The 13,142-nt window shown below is 32.8% G+C and overlaps 1 protein-coding gene across 1 annotated transcript; it reads right to left on the reverse strand.

The window, feature by feature from the left end:
- Positions 1-455: 455 nt before the first annotated feature.
- Positions 456-12,140, reverse strand: LOC142607696 (linoleate 13S-lipoxygenase 2-1, chloroplastic-like). The gene is made up of 9 exons (XM_075779286.1): positions 11,667-12,140; positions 9,835-10,103; positions 6,710-6,947; positions 5,013-5,342; positions 4,299-4,384; positions 3,101-3,211; positions 2,703-3,004; positions 1,992-2,258; positions 456-1,348 (listed from the first exon to the last, which is right to left on the reverse strand). Exons 1-9 carry the CDS (start codon positions 12,016-12,018, stop codon positions 589-591), a joined length of 2,715 nt encoding a protein of 904 aa, XP_075635401.1. The 5' UTR covers positions 12,019-12,140; the 3' UTR covers positions 456-588.
- Between the last annotated feature and the right edge of the window lie 1,002 nt (positions 12,141-13,142).

Here is a 13,142-nt window from a genome sequence, read left to right on the forward strand (position 1 = left end):
ATAGCATAGAAAGCCTTAGATAGAAAAACCAACATATACTATACTTCAAAACACAAGGGAGACAAAGCAATAAAAACGTATCACCTACAAGTTGAAAATGTTGAACGCATGATAAAGAAAAGTAAAAAAATGCAACTCCTCATCATCTTGAACTCTTTCCACCTCGCTAGTTATTTCTTCACAATTTGAATGTGAAACACAACAATCTACCAACATGCAAATAACACATGCAAAATGCTTTAAGACAAATCGCCATCCTAGTGCTAAAGTTGGTGATGAATCTTATAAAGTGTGTGCGGTCCAGTAAAAATCTGAACCTATCTGACCTTACCTGTTTGTCAATTTTAAAATTAAAAATGCTAGGTATTCGTGTTAATTAAATTGCTCTTAAATGTTGGTAAATCGAAGTGACAAAGTTTAGGGGTGAAATTAGGATTGATTCTAAGCTTCAATCCTTGTCTAGAAACTCACGTTAATGAACCGTTGTTATTGAGACATTTGAATATTACAAGGTATCCCAAATTTTCTTGTTCAGGTTTTTCCATTAAGCATTACTGAGTTTGAAACTATAAAAAGCACATTTCAAATTCAAATGGAGATGCTATATGGGACTCCTTTTCCAGTCACACCAGGCTGAGAAAATGGCTTCAAAAGTTCATAGGGCACAATCCCAGCTCCGTTTCTATTCTTAAACCTACTGTCGGAATTTTTTTCATCAATAATCCTTTCAAGCTCCTTCAAACTCTCATGAAACCTTTCAAAGGCAGCTTTTATGACTGGATCTTCAGCCCAAGAAGGCTCCATCTTCTCTCCAAGATACTCCTCATCCGGTGAATGATTAGACAATATGTCTAAAACAGCCATTATTCTTGTTGCTTGAAGTTGTGAAGGGAAGCATTTTAATAATGCACGTTCAGGTTTCTTCAAAAAGGTTTCCCATTCTTTATCAGAAGGGTCTTCTGTGGGCATATTGGTTCTAGCAATAGTAGGTCGGTTTGGGAAGTAACCTCCATAAGCATATTGTCCAAAGTTCACGGCTGCATGGTGACCAGAGGTCACCCATACCATTGTTGTGAGGATGTTGATTAGGTCTTTTGGGGTTTTGAGGACTGGCCACCACGGTTCATCTTTCTTGTCAGCGTGACCTAAAGTTCGAATCTCTGTCCACCATGCTTGGAGCTCTTGATCAGACTCTACAAGTCTAGGGTCTGGATAGTAGTAGTTGACATAGTCAGTGACCCATGTTTTGATAGCATCCCAAAGGATAAGACCGTCATTAGCGAAGGGATAGTCTTCAATTGCTAGTTTTAGGCCATGAGGAGCATTCGGATCCTCAACTGCCATTCCTCTGCACATACAAATAATAGCATAATAATCAATTAAAGGTGAGCTTAAAAATTTTGCTAGACGAATCAGTTTGTTTTAAACACAATTAAAAACCATCATGAATATAATCCTCTTCATCCAACTTGAAATGGAGAAAGTTGCTTTATGGTTAAAATTTTATTTCTTTCATCTAATAACGTACAAAATGTCACGTTAAGTTGTCAAGAAACTGCAACGAAATAAGGAAGAAAAGTGGAGGAAATATTTAAAATTTTGCACCATTATCAATGGGTTATAATTAATGGTAAGTATTGTGAAACAAAGCTTTTCACAACAGTTGATGCAGAATGTTGTAATTGATGTATAATAAATATAGTATTAGCCGATTCAATAACGACATACCATCTTAAAGAGCTCTGAGAGCATAAATGAATAACATTAGGGGAATGAATTTTTTTACGATTGTTTATAAATGACCATTTGCAATTAAAATAGTATTGCTTTTACGTGAGCCTATCACTTTTACAATTTTATTAATAATCAATCACAATAGACTATATTAACCTCAATGAAAAATATTGTGTTTTTAGATTTACGGTAAGAATTTGTGTTGCTAGCATTACTCTGTAACTAATATGTTAATTAAAGGCTGGCTATGACGTTACCTGCTAATTAGGTCAGCAGGGAGTGATTGTTGATCAAACCGCCACTGGAGTGCATAGGCGGCAGAGCAAATCTCCATGGAATATTTGCCTGGAGTGAATGCGGATTCAATTACGCCACCTGCATTGATAAGTGCTTCTCTAGCAAGAGCGTTGATCTCTATGGTGTAACGAAAATGAGGGTGCAATAATGCATAGATTGGATGCATCACACTAAGTTGCCTATTTGTCGCAATTACATAAGGTTCTGTTACACAATGAGTTCTTAACCTGTAAAAAATAAATAAATAAATAAAGACAGCACAAATTTTCCTTTCTCAATATAGATACTTCAAATTAAAGCCCACTCAAAATGTAAAAGCTTCTGATGATAAAAATAAAACTGGGTTGGACTTAAAGCTTAAACAAAAATTTTCCTTTTCCTTTATAGGTAATACTTGTTACACACAAGTTATTACACACAGTTCAAAATCACAATTTCAATTCAAAAATAGGATATATGTAAAAGTGTGCGTGACAGTTTGTACGTAATAAACACAATTTTTATAATTTTGGTAATGAATTCAACAATTATGAAGCTAACAAATGCAATGAAAAAATGCTTTTTGAGTATGATAGATACTACAATCTCTAGATATTATTTAGCAAGCTAAGTCAACATCGATCACGAAATCACTACATTAAAATCATAGCACATTATAATGTGGAACATACCAGTGACTGACGAGTTGGTGATAACCAGAGTCATGAGCAAGGACATGAGCTTTAGCAATCCTCCAAAGCCAGACGTCTGTTGAATTCCAAGAAGGTCTAAAAACTTGCTTCCACTGCGGCTTTCCATCCATAGGTGGCCGAGTCAGCTCAATAGCCAATGGTCTCAAAGTGCCATCTTTGTTTAAGAAGAACAATGCTCGTGAACCATAAAGTGTGGTGCCTTCAATCTGTCTTACTTTGCTGACGAATTGTAATAGTAAGTCATGGTAATCTAGTACGAACAACTTCTTTTGTTTTATGGCCTGCTTTCATTGAAAGTATACAAATTTCTATGAGAGAAATTAAATTGAATGATGGGAATTATTCTTGCATGAAATTTATATGATATTGTTGCTAACCTGGTCGACACTCATTATACCTCCAATTTCTTCCTCAATCATTTCCGTGGTGATGGCTGATTCTGGTGGGCCATAGATCTCTGGGTCAAGTTCACTCCTCAATGGCCATTCCTGCTCTTACATAAATTTATTATTCCTGTCTTCTTCAGTTTCATGTGTATCGATCTCTCTTATATATACATTAATATGACCAAAGGAAAGGCATTTTACATCACATGATGGAGAGACTTCCTCATGCGTTTACTCAATTAATTAATTCAGTATACATATGCATTAACGGTCATGTTAACAGGCCTCCTTAGGATAATTATTAATAAATTATATTAAGAAAATTTTGACAACACTTTTATGAAAAATGTAAAAAATTGTAAAAATAAAAAAAAACTTTATCATTTTCTCATAAAATGTTTTTGAAAATAATTTCTAAACCAATATCCTTAGAGCATCTATTAACATTTCTCATCTATCAAATATTCCTAATAATACTCCGTATACAAATTAAAATATTTCAAAAAATTTCAATACCACTTTGTCTTATATATACAGAAACAAAATCTTTGCTCATCCTTTATGACGATACAAGTCCCTATGTGTGCCTACTTAGCCCCTCGCATTTGCAATAAACTCATCAGCAAAGCAAATAATAAAAGAAATTGACTCCACTTTAGAAACTTTAGGTTGGTCTCCTTTCCATTCTTGAGGGATTATGAAAATTCTCTTTTCTTGTCACCAAAAGATATAAATATTCTTTCTACTCTTACAGGTCGCATCTACATCATATTGCTAAGGCATTCCCAATAAAATATGTCCATATCTACTACATGGAAAACTATATCATTCTTATACGATTTTATAATCAAAATAAGGACATATATAACATATCTCGATTACTTCTATAGATGGACAATTCTTTGAATCTTTATGATCCGGTCAATTTGGTAAGGACAAGGATGCAACTCAGTTAGCAATTGTAGGTGTTTGGCAAATGTCTTTGAGATGATATGATATTCTCATAGCTATTACTATCAATGATCAAGTGCTATAATGATGTAGATGGAAGAACAAGATTCAAAGTGCTATATAAGGTCATAATGAAAACCAAATTCTAATATATAAGGTGAAAAAAATAAATGAACTCAAAGTTAAAAGGTGTAATTTGTACTTTAGTAAAAATAAAAGTTGTGATTACAAATCATACCGTGACCAACCGTATGCTATATGGGTTGAGACCTGCAAGAGTTTGCCGAGCGAATTCCTCATCCCTAAACCAAAAGAATTTGTCCCCTACATATCCAAAAAACCATATATTATGAGAGAGAGAGAGAGAGAGAGAGCCGACTCTATACTATAGGCAAATGAGATAGTCGCCTAATGCCCCAAAGTAAAAAAAAAGACCCCTAAATTTGAACCAATATTGTTTTCTCTTTTTTGCATTGTAATAGTATTAATTAAGCTAAAATATTAGTCAATAAATAAATAATACTTTTTTATCAAAATTAAAAGAAGAGAAATATCACTCTGACAACATTTTTCACAATATTTTTACAACAAATCATAAGTTACAAGTTGTTACTAACTGTTTTTGGTGTGCAAAAAAATAATTTCAGTGGTTGATTCAAATTAAAACCAATAACTAGTTATAAGTCGATAAACTTTTATTAATTCTTATTTAGGTCTATTACTAATATCACCTTTAACTTTCCACTATCAATCTGTCATATTAATAATTGTGAAAATTTTTGTCAAACTCTGTGTGTCTATAGACTTTTTTTTTTAAAAAAAAATTCTACATTGTCCATATTAATTAGCAATTTTGTATCTAAAGCAAAATAATAAAGTTTAAATAATATTTAATTTTTTAAAATCATAGAGAGAGAGAGAGAGAGAGAGAGAGAGAGAGAGGTTTTCTCACTGCTCATTGTAACTGGGGTCTCAAAGTGCAGCACAGCTCCTCCTTTGTCAGCAATAGATTTTACAAGTCTAGGCATGATGGCTTCGAGAAACCCTTGTTGGTTTTCTTCAGACACCAAGTGATCCAAGTCAACTCCTTGAGTGAAAAGCGAGTCTATGGCTGTGAAGTATGGGAATCCAACGCCCTCATCTATCGTTTTCCCTAAGGATGGAACCAATACTTTCAACACTGAGTACAAGGTCTTCGCTGAAAAAGTTAGTTGCTTTATCTCTGAGAAGCATTCATCTCGAGGGACATAAAACCTGCTACTCTTTTTCTCTGAGAGTTCATCTGCATTAGTGGCGTTTTTCCAATTACAATCAAAACAAGTGAAAGCAGGCATTAATTAAGTTCATATGCATGCTTTCGTTTACAGCTGTAATACTGATATTCACCAAGCATCCCTGATACACGTCTAAACCCAATTTCATTTCATTCTCTTACTTTTCTGTGCAAGTAGTAAATGTGAGTACATACTCTTGAGTTGAATAGGTGGATTTGAAATGAGATTAGGAGTGTCATAAATTTTACTACATACTATAGATTTAATATATAAACTTTACAGATTGTCATGTAAACATTAAACAAAATTAAAAAAAAAAAAAATGATTGATATAACAACAAAAACTAAAGGTAGTGCCAATTTTACTATAATAGGCTTATAAATTAATACGCATGAAAATAAATGTGATGATATCATAATTATATTTTAATAAATAAATTTTTTAATAATTATTTAATTATCTTTAAAAGTTAACCTATCATTTGGTAAGGTTGGTGTAGTAAAAATTTGTACTACCCCTTACATCGCTCAAACAAAAAATGTAATTAAAAAATTTATTCATTAAATCACAATACCTCTATATGAATTACAAAAAAGTAATTAAAAAACTTATTTATTAAATCACAATACCTCTATATGAATATTCAGCAGCACCCAAAAAAAAAAAACTCTATATGACTTATTGGGGAATCTGAAAAAGATAAGGATTGGGTGCAAGAAACTAATTAATTTGCATGTGCCACCGTATAATGTCATATACTATTGCCAGAGATGTGTATCAGAAAATCGCACCGACTCATCATATATGGGGTAACAATTATATGCCCAAAATCCTGTCCAAAATTAGGTGATGAGTCTAAAATCGGGCCCGTGATGGTAATAGGTATGCCCCCCATCATGGGTCATCATGGCCATAATGATGGAAATGGCTAGAATTAAAGAAAATAGCTACCATTCCCATCTATTGATAAAGTGAGACTACAAACAGGTATTGATATTAATCTTAGGGATCGGAAGCTCTCCAACCGAGGCTCACTCTAGTGATTCCTTCGATCTCATCTCTCCTTTTTGTAAATATTCAAGCCAGATTGAATGTGCGAAATTCTTGCATCAACAATCGTTGGAATAAGGCTCGTCATGTGAAAGATTCTAAATCGTTCACGTTGTTATGTTATGGTGATGATTAAGTTGTGATTAGTAAAAGATTATTTTTACACAACCACTCCACACTACTAATTTGAAGTTTCAGCATTTATTATATATCAATCATAATATATCTTTTTTAAAAATTAATTATAAAAAAAATTGGTGAATATTTTTTTTTTCGTTGATCCTCATTTGATTTATTGTTTATTCATAACAAAGAAAGTTGAACCTGCTTCACATCTAGGGCGGCCTGTCCTGCAACGCCTGGGATAGGGGTACTCTTCGCCACCAAATACTGGTCTTTGAAGGTCAAGGCTCTTATCAGGGTCTCCAATATCATTGTACACATCATAATCGTATATCCTCTCAAAGTGTTTGCGCTCTCCTTCCCCATTACCTCGCAAATTCCTTAGTTCTTCTTCTCTTAGCCTCCTCAACGAACTAGGTGTTTGTGATGGCAAGTATGGCTGCTCCACACAAACCAACGAATTGTCACAATCTAAAAGGGAAACCCATGATATATATTTTGTAAAAGAATGTCACTATCACTTTCATGTGCATGCATGCATGAATAAAATGATAAACTTATCTACCCAATTATTTGGCAATGTGTTCTGCCCACCTCCATCAGAAAGAAATAAAAGGAAAAGAGAAATCCTAATCGTGATGATGATGGATTAGACTTATCATAGCAACACAATATAAATCAATATTGGAATCACCAATACGATTCAAATCCCAAGTTGGACCATGTCCTGTTGGAATTCTTGAATTTTTTTTTTTTAATAAATATTTTTTGGTCAATACACTGAGCATTATACAATAACAGATTTTTTCAATTGTATGGATAATTCTAAAGGTGATGATCAAATCAAAATTTCAAGATAATATAATTCGTGAATTTTCATTTAGTCAATATAATTGTAAATTTTGGATAATTAAACCCTATAGGCAACTATGATTTTCAATCATCAATATTAACGCAATAAATAGTCAATTATGGTCTGTTTGGATACCACTTATTGTTGAAAACTGAAAATATTATAACAAAATAATTTTTAAATGTGTAAATAATACCGTAAAATCCAGTATTAACTTAAAATTTGCTAAATTATGTACTTATGGGTCTCATAAATAGTACACAAAACCAAAAAAAAAAAAAAAACTAAACTTTCAATTTTCAACAGCATTCAAGCTCACAATTAGGGTTTGCCAATATATATTGAGGGTTGGGAAACAAATTAATTAATCGTAATGCTTTAATAAATATATTTGAACCCGAAAAAAAGTAATACTTAATTACTTATAATTATATATCAGTACTACTACCTGATGCTGGTCAACTACTCAATCAATCATATCATTTACAGGTCAGTATTCTAATTTCTAACAATATACATAAATAAATGAATAAATAAAATAGGAATAATATGTGGTGCCTTACGACACTTGCCCTTCACATCTCCTAAATGCAAATACAAAGTGCCAGTCTTGCAACTTAGCTTATTTTTTTTATCACTCTTCACTCAATTTTCGTCATTCATCACTCATCATTTAAAATATTTCAATTTTTAATACTCATTCATTTAGCACATATCACTCAACTTGTCATCATTTAAAATTTTTAAGTTTTTGTGGCCCATACCTATAACTTGATCAGAGCAAAGCTATTAGCCTACCCTGCATCCCCATTTTTTATTTTTTCTATTTTCTTATTTTCCCTTCCCCTTCAGCTAGCCCACGCTCTCCCAAAGTCTTTGTGCAGATTCTTTCTGCACAGTTAGCCAAAACCCACAAAGCTAACTTTACCAAAAACAAAAACTCACTGCCCAGGCCGAATATGAAAGAAACCTGTAAAAGACTACAAGAATTCAAAAATACATGCCAAAGAAACCCATAAATTACAAATATTAGTGAAACCAAAAATCACATGCCAAGGAAACCCATCAAAGACTATAAGAACCCAAAAAAAAAATCCACTGCTCTTACATTCTTAAAAACTCATACAAACCCAAAAATTACAACTTATTATTCCAAAAATCATAGACAAATAAACCAAACAAAACCCACATATTTTTACAGAAATCCCAGGCCTAAAGAGAAGAGAGGGAAGAAGATAAGAAGAGAGGGTCTGATTGAGAAAGACAAAGAAAGGGAAAAAAATAAAAGAAGAAAGATAAAGTAAGATCTTGGGTCTCTACAGCCAGCAACAGTGAGCACAAATGGGTTCTCTTCCGCATTGTGAGAGCTTAGGTTTCATCGTAATTTTGAAATAAAAATGGAAAAGAACAAATGTGAGTGGAGGAAGAGAGAAAGTTGCGGGGAAGAGTGAAGTGAAAATGGAGTAAAAAATCTGAAACGAAAAAAAAAAAAAAAAAAGGTCCGTTGGAGCTTCAGCGTGATGGGACTACACACTGTGGTGGGACCCAATTGCGCTGTAAATTACGGAATATGCCACTGAGTGAATAAACTTATAACTTGAAAACAAGCTCCAGTGGTTTCCGAAATTGGTAACTCAATTCTGTAAAATCTCAGTTTTGTTAACTGAGTCAGCACACCCAAAAATCATCCAAACAATATTATGGCTGTGGGCTCCACGAATTTTGAGGTATGAGTTAACAAAACCCAGTTTTGTTAACTCAGTTTTGTAAAATCCAAACAAGGCCTGAGATTTTTGTTTGATAGTTTAGTACTAGTTGTAATGACATCTATGATGACATTTGTTTTTTTTTATGAGCATCTATGATATTACATTAATCACCAGTACTCCATGACATGAAATTTCATTGTTTTAGGTGAATATGTTGCTGTACACGAGGACCACAAGATAATTGAGCTGAGATGTATACTTCATGAGACAGCGTCCATCTGAGGGCAATCCGTAAAGGAATCTAAGCGGCCAATATATTTTTGCCAGTTGAAATACCAAAGGAAATCTTAAAAAAAGAAAAATGGACCATTTTTTACGGTGAAGGTATATAGTAAGGATCCTGTTAATCATTCATTTTAGAAAAAAAAAAAAAATTTATAAAAAATTTTAAAAATAATTTACTAATACATGCTCTAAAAAACCTTAAAAATACACGTTAGTAAAACCCATATAGTAATAGATCATACCTAAAACAACTTTTCAAAGCAATTGAAAACTGTTCAAAAACATGGTCTAACTTGGTATAAACTTTACATTAATCAAGTTTATATATGCGAAGGTGCGTTTCTAGCTGTGTATTTTTATGTATCACCTATGTGCACATACATGAGTGCTAATATTCATGCTTTAAAATTACAAATATTTTCTTAGAAAAAAAACACACACACACGGACATACATGCCTTAAATGAGAAAGTGACTGACCTTGTTGGTGAAAAATACCCTCTTCACTGGACTGTCGAACTTTGAGTGAACCCAAGAGCGACATGTCACACTTACGGGGCCACAAGGCAACCCATCAATGACTATATCTTCAAGGAACATCTCTCTGTGGTGCTCATTTACAACCAAGACAGCACCAACCTCTCCAAAATCAATTGGAACTTCAAAAATTGTCTCATACTTAACCCCATCATCTCCACGCCCCAACTTGTGAGCATAACCTTCAATTGTATCCTTCTCTAATCCCGTCTCTTCATATACACGTTCACAAATATAATCCAACATCCATAACGTTTATTATTGCGTAGAATTAAGAATTTAAACTTACATGTATGAACTTGTGAGATGCAAAAATATAGAATATAGAGAGAGAGTGAAAAAAAAAAAAAAAACAAAACAAAACAAAGAAACAATTATACAACTCAAAGTTTTACATGATTTAGTAATATGCTTTTTTTTTTTTTTTTTTTGGAGATAAGGTTTAGTAATATGCTTATGTCATTAGAGTTGTAGTAAGTTTCAGTATGTCAAGGAGAAAAGTACAAAGATGGCTACAGTACAATGACACAGCCACCCTAATTTTGAAGTGGCAAACATATACCCCAAACAATAGATTCAAAATGAGCCACAAACAAGCCAAAAATCTATCGGTATAAGCTTCCATTCTATGGACTAAATCTTACAAAATATCTCATTTAAAATCATCATGGCCAAGTCGAATTACAAACTAAATCGAATGCATATATATGAGTACAATGATAAACTACAGTAGAAATTGTCCAATGGTACGTAATTCTGGAAAGCATATGCTAACTTGTCCTTCTTATGGTCATCCTTAAGTGTTATAGCTTTTATAATTTGGATTAATTAATTTAATTTTGTTTGGCTTAGAGTCGGGACCATAGTCTGACAACGTACAGTTGCGCCTTTCTTTAAAGTTCAGTTTCTTGGGACCATTTATAGATGGACTAGAATACTAGATGCTCTCTAATTATGTCTCCATGTTGCTTGTGGTTGTGACAATTAAAGATCTTATGTTTCAACCTTTTCATTGTTATTAGTAATGACTGTAAATTTCTACATAATTAGCTGATAAAAGAAAGGGAGGAAAATGTTGAATTACATTGCTTATATTGGCAATTCCATATGGCAAAACCTTCTTTTCCTTTTTTATGATCTCAATGTTTAAATATGAAAACACTGAGTTGAAAGTTTCTATTAAACATAAATAATGTCACATTTTTAGGGTTCCACTTTATACTTTATCATTCTTGTTAGAAACATGCTTTTTCAATTATAATATGTCATATGTTTGATTTTTTTTTTTTTTTTTTTGTCTATAAAAAAAATTGGTTACTTTATAAATAAATAAATAAAGACATGGAAAAGATTTATGCCTTCCAAAAGAACTTTTCTATAACCGGTTTTCACAGGGAAAAATAAAATAGTAAACTACGCCTAAATTGGTTGCTGTAACTTGGCCAAAAAAAAAAAAAAGAAAAGAAAAGAAAAGAGAGAAAGAGAAGACAAATTTGTATTCAGCTTATAGCTCGAAGTTTATAATTTTTTTATGGGATTTTTGGTGCGAAATTCATTATCATACGAAAGCAAAGTTTCATTGTGTACCTCAGACAAGTGTAATAAAAAAAAAAAATTAAAAGACTTTTTAATTTGTATAGCAAAAGAGAATGTATATTTGAACCGAAACTTAATAAAACCAATATGTTCGAAACTACACACACACCCCAACACCAAGAACAACGTAACCATTAGGGTTGGTTGCTTATAGCTTAGAGCCCAAGACGAACACTTACCTGGATCAAGCTCAGCGCTAACTAGTTCCAGCAGGAGTGTTTTACCAAGTAAATCTTTTATATCATCCAGCCCTCGTTGTATCCCAAGGTTTGACAAAAATCCACGAACCGTGGGTTTTACAGTCACAACGGCTTTAACTTTAATGGACTTCTCTGTGGCAGTACTAGCTACAGCTTTTATGTTGCTACGAATAAAGCCAGTGTGAATGTTTGTGTGTTTTTTTATGAATGAGGGTTTTGACCAGATTGGAAGTGAAGCACTGCCATTATTGCCATGGATGAATGACTTGTGTAATAGGAAGAGGCAAGTTTTGGAACTGTACTGTGATTGCTGAATTCCAGGCTTCAACATTTTGGTGGGGGGTTTTTGATAGAAAATGGTAATACTTGAGTGTAAGCTAGAGAAGAGCGTTTGAGGTTTCTTTTTCAGCTCTTGGATATATACTTGAGAGTTGTGGTGCCTAATAAGTAAGCAATTCCCTGTCAATACGTGTACTAAGTACTAGCAAAATATAATTCACAATAAATTCGGTAGCTATATAAAACGTTGTCATAATAAAACAATGCTAACGATGGACCATATAAAATTAATAATAACTCGTCAAACTAAATAATCGTAAAATTTGTTATGAAAACTATGATATTAAAAAAAGGAAGGGGAAGAAATTACTCGATTCTCGTGAGAGAGAGTAAAAAAGAAAGGAGACAATGATTTATCTCTAATGTAAGTTATGTCACGTGAAAATCAAGGGGAAGAAATGATAATGGTAGAAAAAGGAAAGGTCCAAGTGCCTTACGTCAATAAAACAAAAAAAAAAAAAAACAAAAAAGTGCCTTACGTCAAAACTTCTGAGTACTAGCGAGTCTTATATCCGTAGACCCTATATAGCTATGTTAGTGTAGTTTGATCCCTTATAGTTTTTCGTTAATATAAAGAATGACTGGCTCAGAAAGAAATGATCAACGTTGGCATTTTTTTCGCAATGTATTGTATATGCCATTCCCTCATACGTTAACCTTTCTTTTTTCTTGGAAGTAATTATTACTTGAATCCTGAATTCCTCCAATGATTTTGATATTACAGTAGTATGATTCAAAAAAATAAAGTTAGGGCTTGTTTGAATTTAGGGAGGGATAGAGAGTAGAATTAGCTAGTAATTAAGTAAATTTTCAGAATCATAAGGGAATAGTGTCTTTATATATGTTGCTATTCAATGACCATGGCTATGCCAAAACTGGCTACTTTTTTTTAGAGATTTAACTTATTGTGTCCATTTTTTATGATAACTCTTTATTATTATATCAAGACACTAGTCGATTTTTGGTGTAAGCGATGATTAAACCCTAAATTTCTTCGTCAACTATCAGAAGTTTTATCAATTGAGCTAATTTTGATAGTCAAGAAGTTCCACTAGTTAACAATTAGAAACTTTACCAGTTGAACTAACTAGTGGAACTATCATACAATTGAAAATT

This window comes from Castanea sativa, chromosome 8, assembly GCF_040712315.1.
Source record: "Castanea sativa cultivar Marrone di Chiusa Pesio chromosome 8, ASM4071231v1".
NCBI classification, from domain to species: domain Eukaryota; kingdom Viridiplantae; phylum Streptophyta; class Magnoliopsida; order Fagales; family Fagaceae; genus Castanea; species Castanea sativa.

Coding starts and splice junctions, on each gene's coding strand:
- LOC142607696 (XM_075779286.1), bottom strand. CDS start 12,018: ATGTTGAAGCCTGGAATTCAGCAATCACAGTACAGTTCCAAAACTTGC. Junction 3,005..3,100: donor GTATAATGAGTGTCGACCAG/GTTAGCAACAAT, acceptor CAATGAAAGCAG/GCCATAAAACAAAAGAAGTT. Junction 1,349..1,991: donor CCTGCTGACCTAATTAGCAG/GTAACGTCATAG, acceptor TTGTATGTGCAG/AGGAATGGCAGTTGAGGATC.